The sequence below is a fragment of the Dermochelys coriacea genome, chromosome 6 (assembly GCF_009764565.3).
Source record: "Dermochelys coriacea isolate rDerCor1 chromosome 6, rDerCor1.pri.v4, whole genome shotgun sequence".
Lineage (NCBI taxonomy): Eukaryota > Metazoa > Chordata > Testudines > Dermochelyidae > Dermochelys > Dermochelys coriacea.
In genome coordinates, this window is record NC_050073.1 from 121,539,796 (window position 1) to 121,555,308 (window position 15,513).

The 15,513-nt window shown below is 38.2% G+C and overlaps 1 protein-coding gene across 1 annotated transcript in view; it reads left to right on the top strand.

Moving 5' to 3' along the window:
- DDHD1 (DDHD domain containing 1) overlaps positions 1-12,981 on the top strand; it is a 105,906-nt gene extending 92,925 nt beyond the window's left edge. The window contains exons 10-13 of the mRNA XM_038407010.2: positions 2,607-2,756; positions 7,257-7,509; positions 9,020-9,214; positions 11,976-12,981. Coding sequence (XP_038262938.1) covers positions 2,607-2,756; positions 7,257-7,509; positions 9,020-9,214; positions 11,976-12,157 — 780 coding nt within the window. The 3' untranslated portion in view covers positions 12,158-12,981. The remainder of the gene's footprint in view (positions 1-2,606; positions 2,757-7,256; positions 7,510-9,019; positions 9,215-11,975) is intronic.
- The last annotated feature ends 2,532 nt before the right edge of the window (positions 12,982-15,513 follow it).

Genomic DNA, 15,513 nt, shown 5'->3' on the forward strand with positions numbered 1-15,513 from the left:
TATCTTCATTGCCCTCCCATTTTAATTTCACCTGTAAATATGCCCACGTGTCCCCTTCACTTTGCACAAATTCTCTCATTGAAAGGTGCATTGTCACACATTCATTCTCTCATTCAGCTGCTCTTCTAGTCTAGAAGGATTACACAAAGTCTTGAATGGTATTCTTGATGATTTTGGGTTTTGTTGCTAAAGTAGCTTAGCTCTGCTTCTTGTTTATCATTCCTCCCCTGTAATTCAGTTTGTCTTCTGAATCATAGCTGTCATCATAATCTATCTTTGGAAGGCAACATGAAAAATAAACATTGTTTCTGTTTATTAAACTGTGCCATTGACAACTTGCTGCTGTATTTCAAACAAATAGGTAATATTCCCCGCTGCTGCTTCAACATCTGGCCTATCCAAATGAATGCTACCTAGTTTTTAAAGATTGTGGCCTCCTGACCTCAATAGATCATCATATGGTAACTTGCCAAATAAACAACATGCTTGATAATGCCGAGAGTTTAATGGCTTCAGTTCCTCAGTTTGAAGGACTTCATTTTTGAAAGGCACTCTTTTGATTCTGTGGAGATTCACTTTTTGGTATTAATCAGAATCATTACATGGGATACACTCTACAGTTGATTATATCTTGAATCTACAAGTCTAACCTAGCCAGGACACCACATCAAAAGACTTCTTCATATAGGAGAATATATAGTAAAGACCACTGACCCAACAAGGAAACCTTTGTCCACCTGGACATTGTCAGTGATGAATTATCAATGGGCCTGAAGGAACAGGAAAAATCCTCCTGTGTCTTGTAATCACTGGATCCATTTACCTTTTCAAATACTTGTCTAGTCTGCATTTCACCTAAGCTGAGTTTACTGAAAACTCTTTTTTAAGTATCAGCTATTAAGTATCACATGGCAGTCAAGCAGCTTTCATGATACTCCTTTCTGAAACAGGAATTGCGCAGACCCTGAATGCAGGTGTGTCAGATTAGCAGGGTTGAAGTTTACCCGTATGATTTAAAGGATTCTGCAATGATGAGCTTCCTGTATTTAATGGTCATCACATTTTTATTGTTGCTACTGAAGATAAAATGAAGCTTTCAGTCAACTAGAAAAATACAGGATTCTATGCAAAACTTGGTTATGAAAGAGAAGAGCTGCTCTGTAATTGACTGGAGCGGTAATATAGATAATGTTTTGTGGCTTGCAAGATGGCTGGCGTTGCTGTAGAAATAAAGTCCTTATATTAAAATGGAGTTTGAAAAGAACATCCCTGTTGAAGAAAGAATCTTGTTCAGAAGTGTGTTACCAAGGCCAAGTTAGAGGAGGAAGAATTTCTTAAGCAGTACTGAAGTCTGGTGAATGAAATGGACCATTATTTCCCATGTCTTGCTCCATATGCTGCCTGACATGTAACAGTTGCTTCAAGAATCCAAGCATTCAGCATATTCACTTAATAAAAATGCAGCCATTTCTTTTTTCCGCTAAATGATATTGCCCTAGTAATGATTCTGTTGTAATGCACTGCCAGCTATCGGGAAAGTTACAATAAAGTTCTGATAATGATAGAATGAATTTTTCTGATAAGAAAATATACTAAAGGTTGAAAAGTAATTTTGACTTGTGAAAATATATTTGACTACAGAGTTTTACATTTGATGTTTCTATGGGACTGGAAGTCTGAGGATTGGTAATGGGATACGAAGCCATTCACCTCTAGGTCAATGTTGAATCCCGGCCCAGGTTGGTAGTGACCAAAAGTCGTTACCACTGATGCATGTTCAGTGACCTATGTCAGACAAGTTAGTGGTCTCAGCCCAGTTCTCAGGGGACAGGTTTGCAAGTTTAAATCGCCAGTGGAGACTGAACTAACCTCTCAATGTCAGAGGCAGTCCCTCAAGAACAAGATTGCAGTAGATTGGGTCCATATGAGGGGAGCTTGCAAAACTACCACTGTACTGTACCTATTCTGTATGTAACGGTTCGCAGTCTTTGTCATACTGGCACCTTTTTCACAAGTACCAAATCATTCACTCAATCTAAGATGTTTTTAAGAGGTTGTGCATAACACTGGTGTGTGCGTGCGTGCGAGTACTACAAATGTAATGTAGGTAGTTTTTGATTTTCAATATAACTTGCTTTTCTGCTTCCTTGATGGTCTATGTATCTCAAACAGCCACAGAGCACTTCTTTAAAGTGAAGTTAAGTAGTTGTGGTAAGCTTCCTGCAATTTCATGAGAAATCAGACTTCAGCATTATGAACTTCATAATTTTTCTTTAATATCCTCCAAAATCAGCTCCCTCACCCCACCCCCTATAACACTTGTATGCCTCCTTCAGTAGAAGTATCATACTGAACTGAGACAGTGTTTGCAGCTTTCCAAAGTTGGTCTTGCATTGTGCAGTAACGTGTAAATTTCTTATCACATTTAAGGGAGATGGAAAGTTTACCTGTATTGTATTGTGGACTTCTTCACTTTTACTACTAGTACTTTATAATGTGTTTCTGAAGTCCCTCTGTTGAGACATTGACATTTAAACTAAACCCCACTGTATGTTAGAAAGCTACATTTCCTCCAGCTATTAATATAAAATGAAATGTCTCCTTAGGTTGAGAATTTCTTCTGTATGGGATCTCCATTAGCAGTGTTTTTGGCATTGCGTGGCATCCGTCCAGGAAACAGTGGAAGTCAAGATCACATTCTGCCCAGAACTATTTGTAACCGGTTGCTAAACATTTTTCATCCAACAGATCCAGTGGTGAGTTTTTATTGCAGTTACAAGCTTTTACCTCAAGAGTATTTTTAAATAAAGTCTGCTGAAGGACAATAAAAGATAATATCTAAGAAGTGATCTTCAAAGTACTTACATCAACATAGATATGTTTCTGCATGCAACATGGTTTTGCAGAACAGCTTTCTGCCCGTCCTCTTCCAGTGTCTTGGGTTTTGTAATTGCAAAATAAATTATCACTAGAAAATGCAATAATGTCCTATACAGTACTTATCCTTCCTTTGGAAGTAGTTTACTCAGTAACAGAGTGATTTTTTTAATGCATAATTTCAGCACTATTAAATCACTAATGATTAGTCGTGGTAGAATTCGATTTCAGTTGATAAAGGTTAGGTAAATGTTGATTTCAGCTGACAGTGAAATTGACGAAAAAAATATCGTCAGTAGCAGCATATCTGCAAGGATTGGGTGTCACTGGCCTTGCATCCTCACCTGCATCTTGGGCCCTTGGGCTATGTAGGGAACCCACTGTAACCCCACTATCAGTGCTGCCCTAACTCCATCCCTTCCCCCTTTCATTTCTAGCAACTGTAAAAAAAATAAAAAATTAAAAATAGAAAACATCTTAAACATAAATATTAATTGTCAAAAGTAGAAAAATATTGAATACTGCCAAGCCTACTAACGATATAATGTTGCTTTCACAAAGAAACTGTGCTTTCGAGTTTAAAAACTTCGAGACTTCTGTGATAAAACTTCTATTTCTACATCATTATAGTGTTACTAGCAGTTTTTTTAACTTTGCCTGACACCAAATATCATCTGACTGCAATGGAGCTTTGCTGATTTACATCCTCTTAAGGATTTGTCCCAACATCTCTAACTTGTCAGACAGTACAAATTCCACTAGGCATTTTGTCAAAAGAGGTCAATCAGATTGTAATTGACTGACCCTCTCACAAATTGAAACATTCTGTACATGGACTCGGAAGATGCAAATACTTTCCTACCTTATGAAAACAAAGAAAACTGAAAGGGTCATACTGAATGTAATTCCTTAATGAAAATCCATATGGTCACAGATCAATAGGTAATGACTTTTGAAAATTAGCCTTTGATCCATATGCAATGACTGAGCTATTTATTAAGACAGTCTGAAAATTCCAATGTATATTTCCGCTGGCATGCAAAAGTACAATTTCAGTTTGAGAGAGAAGGTGGGTGAAGTAATATCTTTTATTGGAACAACTTCTGTTGGTGAGAGAGACCAGCTTTCGAGCTACACAGAGCTCTTCAAGGCTGGGAATGGTACTCAATGTCACAGCTAAATACGAGATTGAACAGATTTAGCATAAGTGGTTAATCCATATTCTAAGAGACCATTCAAGGTGAAATGGCCCGTTAATTCCCCTGTAGTCATAGGACAAAAAGAGTGCAGTGTCCTTGTAGAGAAGTAGATCACATCATGTAATGGGCCACCCAAATACCCAAGAGAACCTGCTTCAATACAGAAATAAACCCCTCCTCCTACTGCACACCTCTGGTTGTCACCTACCACCCCATCCTGGAATCCATATGGGGGTATCATCAAACTACAATCCAGACTCAATTACCCCATCCTGAATGAAATCTTTCCTGAACCCATTTTTCTGACCTTCAAACGACCCCCTCCCCTCCAGCCTCTCCAGGCTCATCGTCAGAAGCCAGCTCCCCACAGACCAGGACACGCAAACTCAAAGCAGCACCAGACCCTGCCAGAACAGATGCAAAACTTGCAGACATAGCTCCACTGCTACAATGATCAACACCCCCCACAACATGCCTTTCAAGATCCAGAAGTCCTATAACATGTAGTGTACCTCATTCTCACATGGTCCACTCACATGGTCCACCTCTCCTGGCTTCTCTGGGGATTAGCTCCTTCCAGGTGCTGTGCTTTCCTCTGGCAGTCTCTCCACCTGTATCTGCAACTCCAGATGCTCCTTCTTCATGACTTGGCCCTCCAGCCAGGTCACTATATGTGTTTCTTCTTCCTGGGTACCAGTCTTCCTTCAGCAATCCTAGGCAGTCTTCCACTCACTGCCTCATAGCTGTGACACTCTGAGGACAGGTCTACACTACAAATTTACATCAGCGCAGCTGCACCAATGCAGAAAGCTCTCCCAGCGGCTTAATAACTGAAACTCTACAGTCATTATAACTACGTCGCTTAGGGGTGTGGATTTTTCACACCCCTGAGCGACAGCATAGTTATACCAAAGTAAATATGTATTGCACATCAAGCCTCTGTGTGACTTGAAAGCTTGTTTCTCCCCCAACAGAAGTTGGTTCAACAAAAAAAAAATTACCTCATCCAACTTGTCTCTCTAATATCCTGGAACCGACGTGGCTACAATAACACTGCATATAATTTCAGCTGGAAATTTTTAAGTAGGCGCATGTATGATACAGGCTTTGTTAATGGGCTAATATCTTTTTATATAAGAACATAAGAATGGCCATGCTGGGTCAGACCAATGGTCCATCTAGCCCATATCCTGTCTTCAGACAGCGGCCAATGCCAGAGGCTTCAAAAGGAATGAATAGAACAGGGCAATTATCAAGTGATCCCCTGTCATCCATTCCCAGCATCTGGTAGTCAGAGGCTGAGGGACACCCAGAGCATGGGATTGCATCGCCAGCCATCTTGGGTAATAAGCATTGATGGATCTATCCTCCATAAATTTACCTCATTCATTTTTAATCCCAGTTACAGTTTTGGCCTTCGCAACATTTTCTGGGAACAAGTGTATCGTGTGAAGAAGTACTTCCTTTCGTTTGTTTTAAACCTGCTGCCTACTAATTTCATTGGGTGGCCCCTGGTTCTTGTGTTATGTGAAGGGTTAAACAAAACGTCCTTTTTCGCTTTCTCCACCCCAGTCATGATTTTATAGACTTCAATCACATCCCCACTTAGTCGCCTCTTTTCCAAGCTGAAAAGTCTGTCTTTTTAATCTCTCCTCATCTGGAAACTGTTCCATACCCTTAATCATTTTTGTTGCCCTTCTGTGTATCTTTTCCAGTTTTAATGTGCATTTTTTGAGATGGGGTGACAGAAACTGCTCGCAGTATTCAAGGTGTGGGCATACCATGGTTTTATATAGGGGCATTATATTTACTGTCTTACTATCCCTTTCCTAGCCGTTCCTAACATTTTGCTAGCTTATTTGACTGCTGCTGCAGCATGATCCATATAAGAAGGATTTATTTTAAAGAAAACTGCTGTTTAACTCTTGGTGACGGGGGCCCTAGAGAACTGACGTGCCATCCTGTCATCTGGCCCTAGCCAAATACATAGCCCCAAAAGTGAGGCCAAGATCTCTGCTCCCTGAAACAAAGTTAAGGATATTGGAATTTTCTGAATATAAAAGCTGTCATGGGACTGTGATTTACCCTTCCATGCCAGTCTACTACTTTTATCTCACTATAGGCCCCAATTCAGTAAAGTATGTAAGCTCATGAATGGTCTAATCAAAGTTCAGTTGAACTAATCACACATTTAAATGGTTTGCTGAATTAGGGCCATAGTCTTTATTTCTCCCTCCCCACCACAGCCCATCTACTGAAGAGCTGCTCATTGAATACGTCTGCAGTACACTTTTTTTTACCTTGAGTTAATTGAGTGCCAACTAATTCAAAGGCAAGTGTGGCCACTCCCTACACATTTGATCCAGGCTACAACCATTTGTTCTTTACCCTAAAGATTACCTAGATTTTGTTCAGTGGTGAGTTACAAGGAGATGCCAGAAAAGTAAAACTTGCTGTCACCTGTACTGTGCAGAAATGGCTTCTGTTGAAAATAAGTGTAATAAGGCTTCTGTCTTACTCATCACACTTTCAAAGCTCTCTACCTAAATTGTGTCTACAGTTTCCACATTTGCATAATAAACAGGTTTGTTCAGATTGTGCAAGCAAAATTAAATAGCCAGTTTTAATGATTTGCTGTGAAATGCAGAATCCGTTTATCCATATAGAAAAGATAAATCTTTTGCTGTACTGTAATATTAACAGTACTTTTCACTTCTGATTAAAGAATATAGTAGTAGCAGTATCGCAGAGTAATATACAAGGATATGGGCATAAGCAGCGAGGAAACTAGTCTGTTTTCCCAGAAAGTGAAAATAAATATGACCACAGTGTATCTTCAACATTAGTCAATTTCTGGCTATTAATTTGCTGTAACATAGCAAGATTTCTTTTCTTAACAGAGTGACGGGGATTGGGAGCAATGAACTCCTGAGTTCTAATTCTGACTATCCCACTGACTCACTTTATTGCCTTTGGCAAGTTATTTTAGTTTTTATATGTATCTCTTCTGTAAAATGGGGTTGCTGCTGTTTATCCATTCATCCCCAGGGGACTGTGAGGATGAATTATTAGTGTTTGTTCAGTAATTTGAGGATGAAGAGCGCTATATATTGGTAAGTAAATTTAATCTGCAGTGTCTGTCACTGCTCAGGATTTTCTTCTCTTGAATTTATCTTGCAGGCCTATAGACTAGAACCTTTAATTTTGAAACACTACAGCAACATTTCACCTGTTCAGATCCACTGGTACAACACTGCAAACCCTCTACCTTATGAGCACATGAAGCCAAGCTTTCTCAACCCAACAAAAGAACCTACCTCAGTCACCGAGAGTGAAAGTGTACCAACCATACCAAGCCCAGCTACTTCACCAGTCATGGTTCGACGCCATTATGGGGAGTCAATAACAAATATAGGCAAAGCAAGTATATTAGGTAACTGCTAATTAAGTCTTTTCATATGTACATAACACTTTTCAATTAGGTTTCATGCATTAACATTTTGATTAATTGATCATAGAGTCCTATTTTCATACAAAGCTTCATTTTTTTCCTTTGTGATATTGAAGGCATAACAATACATGTGCTGTTGTGGTATCTTTCCTGTACTTCCACAGCATATGTGCAGTGCTAATTTAAATCCAAATAAACTTTTATTCAAGGGAACGGGATGTTTATATTAACTACAGCCAATGTTATTTTTTTGCTACTGCTGTCTTCTTTGTTGCATATTTAATTGAAATAACATCCTAATGAGTTAATAGTCAGTATCCAATAATCAAATGTTGTCAGTTTGCAGCATGAAGAACTAAAATGTTTGCATTAAAATCACTTTTCACAGTATTGGCGAGTGGCAGCAAGATCCTTGGTTAGTAATGAGAAATGTTGGCCTTCCATTTAACTTAATATAACATGAATTTCCAGGTGCAAAATTCTAACCTGAAATCTTTTTTTGTCCCTTTCATTGTCCTTTAGCATCCTGATCCAACTTAAGCACTAGCTTACCTTTAAACATATAAACAGTCTCTTTTGCTTTTGATGGGGTTACTCATGTGCTTAAAGTTAAGTATGTGCCTAAGAGCATTGCTCAGTATGGGCCTACACTGTTTGGGTTTTATACTAAAATAACTTGAAAGAAGTTTAAACAAGGTAGCTTGCTGTTGAGTTTCTTCCCTACTGAGCCAAGTAAATCTTTATTTTCTATCTGCTTAAGGAATTAGTCTGATTTATATAATACTTCTAAGCAAGATCGGACATATCTCACTACATAGCTTTTTTTTTCTACGTAAGATCTGTATATTTAACATCATTTTACTATGAAAGTAGCTTTTTAACATAGCCACAAGATGGCAGCAAAGTCAGGAGAAAATGTTATCATTCTTAAGGTTATGAATCTATAAACTATCTTAAACTTTCATGCAGTGATTCTCAAACAATAATCATCCCCTTTCAATGATGATATAGCACTTCTAAGTCTCTCTAGAAATGGTGCAAGCATAAGAAGTTGATGAAAGGAGTGTTCTCTCATTAAAGATGGTAATGTGATTCTTCTTTCACAGAGAAGGTACTGTAATTATTGAAGTACCCAAACCCAGTGTGTTGCAAAATGAATGAGATCGTAAAAGAATTTGTCTGTAAAACAGGAATTAAAATAGACCTTTTCAGTATTGGATATTTTTTGGGGGGGGGAGCCAAAACTGTTCTTGCATATTTTTGTTTCCCTAACTACAGTTTCTGAATTATAACCTTGATTGTACACTAGACGTGAGTCACATGATAAAAAAATGTAGACTTAATTTAAATAAGCTGATGTTCCCACCCTGGAAAAACATGAGTAGTGTTTTTCTTTCTCTGTCATTCAGCTGTAATTGATGAGTGTTACAGCCACTTTAATTTGTGGTATGATTTAACAGTCATGGTGCCTGTCCTGTTGTGTTGAATGCAGGAGCTGCTAGCATTGGGAAGGGCCTTGGAGGGATGTTGTTCTCAAGATTTGGCCGATCTAGTGCACCCACTTCACAAACTTCTGAGACTGGAAAAGAGGGAACAGAAGGCGAAGACAAGAAGCCAGTTGCCATTCATTCTACTGTTGGAATGCCGACCTTCCCACACAGCAGCTCTGGCTTCCTTGACCCCACATGTTAGTGTACCTTTACATTCAGCAGCTAGCTGTATCTTCTGGCTTCTCTTTCGGAAATGGAGACTGTTTTTTAAGTTGACTTTGGATGGATTTGTTGTGGGGGGACGGGGGACATGGAAATGTGTGTTATAACAAACATATGCTCCTATTAAATTGTTTCCTGGGTAGCTTTATGATAAAAATTGGGTTCATTCCCATTCATTAAATATTTTTCAATTATTTCCAGAGGCTTAAATCTCTTTGATCTGTTCTTTTTTTTTCTTTTGCTCTTTAAATGATACATATATTTCACAGAACTTTAGCTAGTACAATAGAACCTCAGAGTTACGAACACATCGGGAACGGAGGTTGTTTGTAACTCTGAAATGTTCGTAACTCTGAACAAAACATTATGGTTGTTTTTTCAAAAGTACAACTGAACATTGATTAAAGATCAAGATTAAAATCCTGCTTTCCCTTTATTTTTTTAGTAGTTTAGGGTTAGCACAGTATTGTACTGTATTTGCTTTCTTGCTTTTTATTTTTTTCTCTGCTACTGCCTGATTGTGTACTTGTGGTTCCAAATGAGGTGTGTGGTTGACTGGTCAGTCGGTAACTCTGGTGTTCGTAACTCTGAGCTTCTACTGTCCATTCTCTGCTACAATGGTCTCTAAAATATCATTGGAAAAATTCAACATAATTGCCTCAGAGAAATCCAGTTTCATTTATAGTAGAATGCATTTTTTTAATTCTCCAGTATATGTCTGGCACTAAGACATACTTTTTGGTGATGTACAGAATACAGAGAGAGAGACACTGTCCTTGCCCCTAACAGAACTGGTCCAAATACAGGACAAAAATTTAGCAAAAGTTTTTTATGAAAATGAGAGCACTTCCTATGCCAAAATTCAAAATGTTGATCAAATTAATTTCAAAACTTTTCAGTCACTCTATTGTCAAGGCATTTACTGTCAAAAATCTCATTTAGTCTAATATGAACTTTGAACAATTTTCAGTGACCCCTTATTTCATCTTTTTTGACTTCACATGCTCTCAGAGGTGTTTTCCCTATATTCATATACACAGTATTGCCCAGTCAATCAAGTTCAAAAAGATGACTTTAAATAATCACAGGAAGCCCAAGCTCTATATGTGCAGGCAGATGTTTCACTCTGACAATTTTAATATTGGCATTAAGATAAAGCTGAAGTTTTGTTTTTCCTTTTCTGAAGAATGTGTTGTAGTCAACATGGATTTTGGATTGGGCTTGTGCATCTTAAATTATCTCTGTAGTAACAGAGTCAATTATCTCTGTAGTTGAATCAAGAATATAAGCAATGCTGCATCTTGTGGTAGCGTCCACATGGTACATCACAGTTAGCTAGATCAGAGCTAGCTTCAACAGATAATCTGAGTGACTCATTCATCATATAGGGCAGAGGTTTAATTTTAAATTTAGGAAAAATATGGAGGAGTAACAACGATAGTTGTTAAATCCTAGTGGGGGGTTCTTTTCAGGAAACTCAGCAACTCCAGCCTTGCCACCCAAACCCTGTATCTCTATATTGTGTTCCATAGATGGAGATCCCACAGTTTAGCCCAGCCAGGCTGACTCAATCCATGGCTGAAGTGTTAACTTCGGAAAGGCCTGCTGCATGGATATGTGTAAATCTTGCTTGTATCCCAAGGTTCTGTAGTGAAATTGCCAAGAGATAGAAGTGTTTTAGCAGTTTGCTTGCAGAGAAACCAGAGTCGTCTGATTTACTGTATTTGGAAACCAGTTAGATGTTGGTTGGAAAATATTAAGCCCTATACCTCCCTGAATGTTGTTGATATCGTGATTGTGGAGATTTTGAGTGATATAGTTTTTTACCCTTTCCGCCAATGGCTTTGACAAGCAATTCTATTTTTCCCCAGTATGTTTTTTGGCCTTTGTGGCTAACTAGGATTTTAGCTTATCCATTTCATGCGGTTGCTCCTTTAGAGCTAAGAAAATCTCTACAAATGAGTTGACAACAGTGTGTTAATTGTGGTAGCAACTAAGCCAGTTAAATGAGCAGTAAAGGCTGCTTTGATATGTGTGGTATTACAGTAGCAGCTGTTGAAATAAAAGGGCAGCTGCCGAAACATTTTGGAAAAATCTGGAAACTTAAAGGGACTGACTTTCTGTGTAGGGACTGGGACTAAAGCCAACATTTTCAGAAGTGTCAGCGATCGTCGGGTGCCTTTATTTGATTCGGTGCCTAACTTGAGACATCCTAAAGGAGCCTTATTTTCAAAGGGCGGATGCTCCATACTTTCTGAAAATCTGAGAACCTTCAAGGTGTCTTAAGTTGGGCCCCTAAAAATTAACTTATCAGTGTATCTCTAGTCACTTTTGAAAATCTTGGCCTAAGCCTGTTTTATAGAAGAAAAGATCAGGACATCTACCAAGTAATTCCAGCTAGATACAATGAAGAATAAGGTTGTTAAAAAACTGTTCTTTCCCGACCTTCAGTGTTTTCTTTGTGATCTATCCATCAATATTGTATTATTTGTAGTAATTGCATATTATATATATAATATAATATAAAAAACCACACACGCACACATATATACATACATTATATATACTAATTACAAAACAAGAACACTCTAAACCCTCAGCATAGGAATATTGGGTACTTTTTATATACGGGCAAGTAGAAACAAAAATAAACGATAGAAGAATTAGCATGTGGTTTTTCTTTTCAAAGTATGGATCTAGTAACACTTCCTGTTTCTGTTTTTGTTTCATTTCTAGTGGAACTGGAGCACAGGATTGATTTTGAGCTCAGGGAAGGTCTTGTTGAGAGCAGATACTGGTCTGCAGTAACATCGCACACTGCATATTGGTCATCTATGGATATTGCTCTCTTTCTTCTAACCTTCATGTATAAACAGGACCAAGAAGATGCTGACAAATCAAATTTAGACCCTGTTTGAATTTTTTTGTTTTGAGGAGGGTGGGAAATTTTACAACAAATGGCACAAAACTGATATTTTACTGTTAAAACGTAGTATCTAAGGCATGGAAGTTTCAGGTTTAAGTGCATGTTTGGATTTTTTTCCTGTTTTTTAAAGAGCAAAAATGATTTGTATTTAAAAACATTTTCGTTTTAAACATTTGCAGACCTAAAATTATTCCAAATTCTCATGATTTTGATTGTATAAAGAAGCCAGAACATGTAGCATCACATAAGCACTGTTGGTGCAATGTGCTTGCGTGACATACATGCTAATGACCATAATTGCTGTTTAGTTCATTAAAATATAAAGATTAGTCAACTGAAACTAAATTAACTTTCATTAACAAAACATATGTTAGCTGCAAACCTAAAACTGCCATGTTCCTATGTTTTATGTACCAGTAAATAATAAACATTGGTGTCATTTTTCTAAGACTTTATTCAAATCTACAGGATATTACCCACAATTCCATTGAAAGACCATTCTTACTGCTGACTTCAAGGGTGTATTACACATAACTTGTTTAGAAGCTGCTGAAAAAGCATGAAACAAATATTTGAAATACTGTAATTATAATTTATTATTACCTCTGACTAATTGCTTCATTTATTCCAGTGTACAAAATGTTACTTTTTTACTGGTTTCTTTTGACTTAATTTAAAAACCACATTTATTTTCTACAGTATTAAGACTTTTTCTCAGATATACATATCTTTGTACTATTCAAATGAATATATGGACACTGTGGCACACTTTCAGTATTTTTTCATTAAAAATAAATCTTTGTGGTTTCACACAAATGACACTAGTTACATTCTTCTCAAAGGTAAGTAACCTCTTTCATAGACCCCTGCCTTTTTGGTCACATGTCTCACAAATGACTGAGGGCTTATTTTGGACCTCTCATTAGACTTAATTTGCAGTAGCCAAGTGTGTTCCATTTACTGCTACTGAAAATATGTGCAATAATGTATTGAGAAGAAAGAGTGCCACTTAAAACGAATTTGGTGAGCTCAGAAGCATTTGCATAATTGATATCAGAAGCAAACAGTGTGATACTTTTATTAAAAGCCAAACAAAAGAGTTCTGCCAGTGTTTCATTTTATGAAAATCAGACCCCATCATGTGATTTCAGTAAAAGGATTTCAGTTGTAGCTGGATCAAATTCCTAAGGAGCCAGGAGAGGACTGTTGTGAAGAAAGGAAATCTTCAAATAAAGCACTTAGTCAATTCTGGGATCATAAAACAGAATTTTAAGGCACTGGAGCAGAAGTGTCAAATACGCGACATGTGTGCTGGACCCAGATGATGTGTTCATATGACCTATGTCACATATTTTTAAAAAGGGTTCTTGGTGGTTGCGAACAGGTGCAGTAATGTCTTCCTGAGACTGGAGACTGCTTGAAGAGATAGATATGGTATATCTTGACTTTAATAAGGCTTTTGATACTGTCTCATAAGACCTTCTCATAAACTAGGGAAATACAACCTAGATGGATAATACAACCCACCACTATAGGTGGGTGCGCATAACTGGTTGGAAAACCGTTCCCAGAGGTTCGCAGTCAAGCTGGAAGGACGCACGGAATGGGGTCCCTCAGGGATCAGTTCTGGGTCCGGTTCTGTTCAATATCTTCATCAATGATTTAGATAATGGCATGCAGAGGTTGCAATTGGAGGATAGGGTTAAAATTTAAAATCTAGACAAACTGGAGAAATGGTCTGAAGGGGGGAGGGATAGCTCAGTGGTTTGAGCATTGGCTTGCTAAACCCAGGGTTGTGAGTTCAATCCTTGAGGGGGCCATTTGGGGATCGGGGGCAAAAATTGGGGATTGGTCCTGCTTTGAGCAGGGGGTTGGACTAGATGATCTCCTGAGGTCCCTTCCAACCCTGATATTCTATGTTCAAGTAAATAGGACGAAATTCTATCAGGGCAACTGCAAAATACTTCACCTAAGAAGGAATAGTCAGTTGCACACATACAAAATGGGAAATGGCTGCCTAGGAAGGAGGACTGCTGAAAGGGATCGGGGGCCATAGTAGATCATAAGCTAAATATGAGTCAACAGTACAACAATATTGCCAAAAAAAAGTAAATATTATTCTGGGATGTATTAGCAGGATTGTAAGTAAGACACGAGAAGTAATTCTTCCGCTCTACTCTGCACTGATTAGGCCTCAACTGGAGTATTGTGTCCAGTTCTGGGTGCGACAAATATGAGTCAACAGTGTAACACTGTTGCAAAAGAAGCAAACATCATTCTGGGATGTATTTAGCAGGAGTGTTGTAAGCAAGACACGAGAAGTAATTCTTCAACTCTACTCCATGCTGATTAGGTCTCAACTGGAGTATTGTGTCCAGTTCTGGGCACCACATTTCAGGAAAGATGTGGACAAATTGCAGAAAGTCCAGAGAAGAACAAAAATGATTAAAGGTCTAGAAAACATGACCTATGAGGGATGATTGGAAAAGTTGAGTTTGTTTAGTGCAGAGAAAAGACTAAGAGCAGGCATAATAACAGTTTTCAAGTACATAAAATATTGTTACAAGGAGGGGGATGAAAAATTGTTCTCCTTAACCTTTGAGGATAGGACAAGAAGCAATGGTCTTAAACTGCAGCAAGGGCAGTTTAGGTTGGATATTAGGAAAAACTTCCTACCTGTCAGGGTGGTTAAGCACTGGAATATATTGCTTAGGGAGGTTGTGGAATCTCTATCATTGGAGATTTTTAATAGCAGGTTGGACAAACACCTGTCAGGGATGTTCTAGATAATACTTAGTCCTGCCATGAGCAGGGGACTGGATTAGATGACCTCTCAAGGTCCCTTCTAGTCCTGTGATTCTATGAAATGATGTCTGTGAGATATGCACCCCTTGGAGTGTTAAATCTGAAGACATTTCAGTGTGAGCGGTAGTTATTTCATTGCTTATATTATTGGTGGACTTTAGAAAGGAAGTCCACAGATTGAGACTAAGAGTTTGGTAATAGCTAGAGAGAAGAAAGGAGAAGAGACACAAAGACAGAAAAGATGGTGAAAATGGAGGTTGGGGAGGGAAGAGATAAGGCAGAAATAGAAGAGTTCTAAAGCTGGCATATTCTCCCATTGATATACCTGCAAAAGGCTATGCTCTAATTTTGAACTTTGTGAAAACTTTCCATTTATCTCAGTGGATTGAGGATGTTTTATAATCCTAAATTTTTACCCTGGCCCATGGACCATAATTAAAAATGGAATTATGCCCTCAAAGGCATTTGTCCCTGGCACCATTATTCTGGAAGAATATGTCTTCGAGTAGCGTCCTTATGGGTGCTCCATGTCCAGATGCGTCC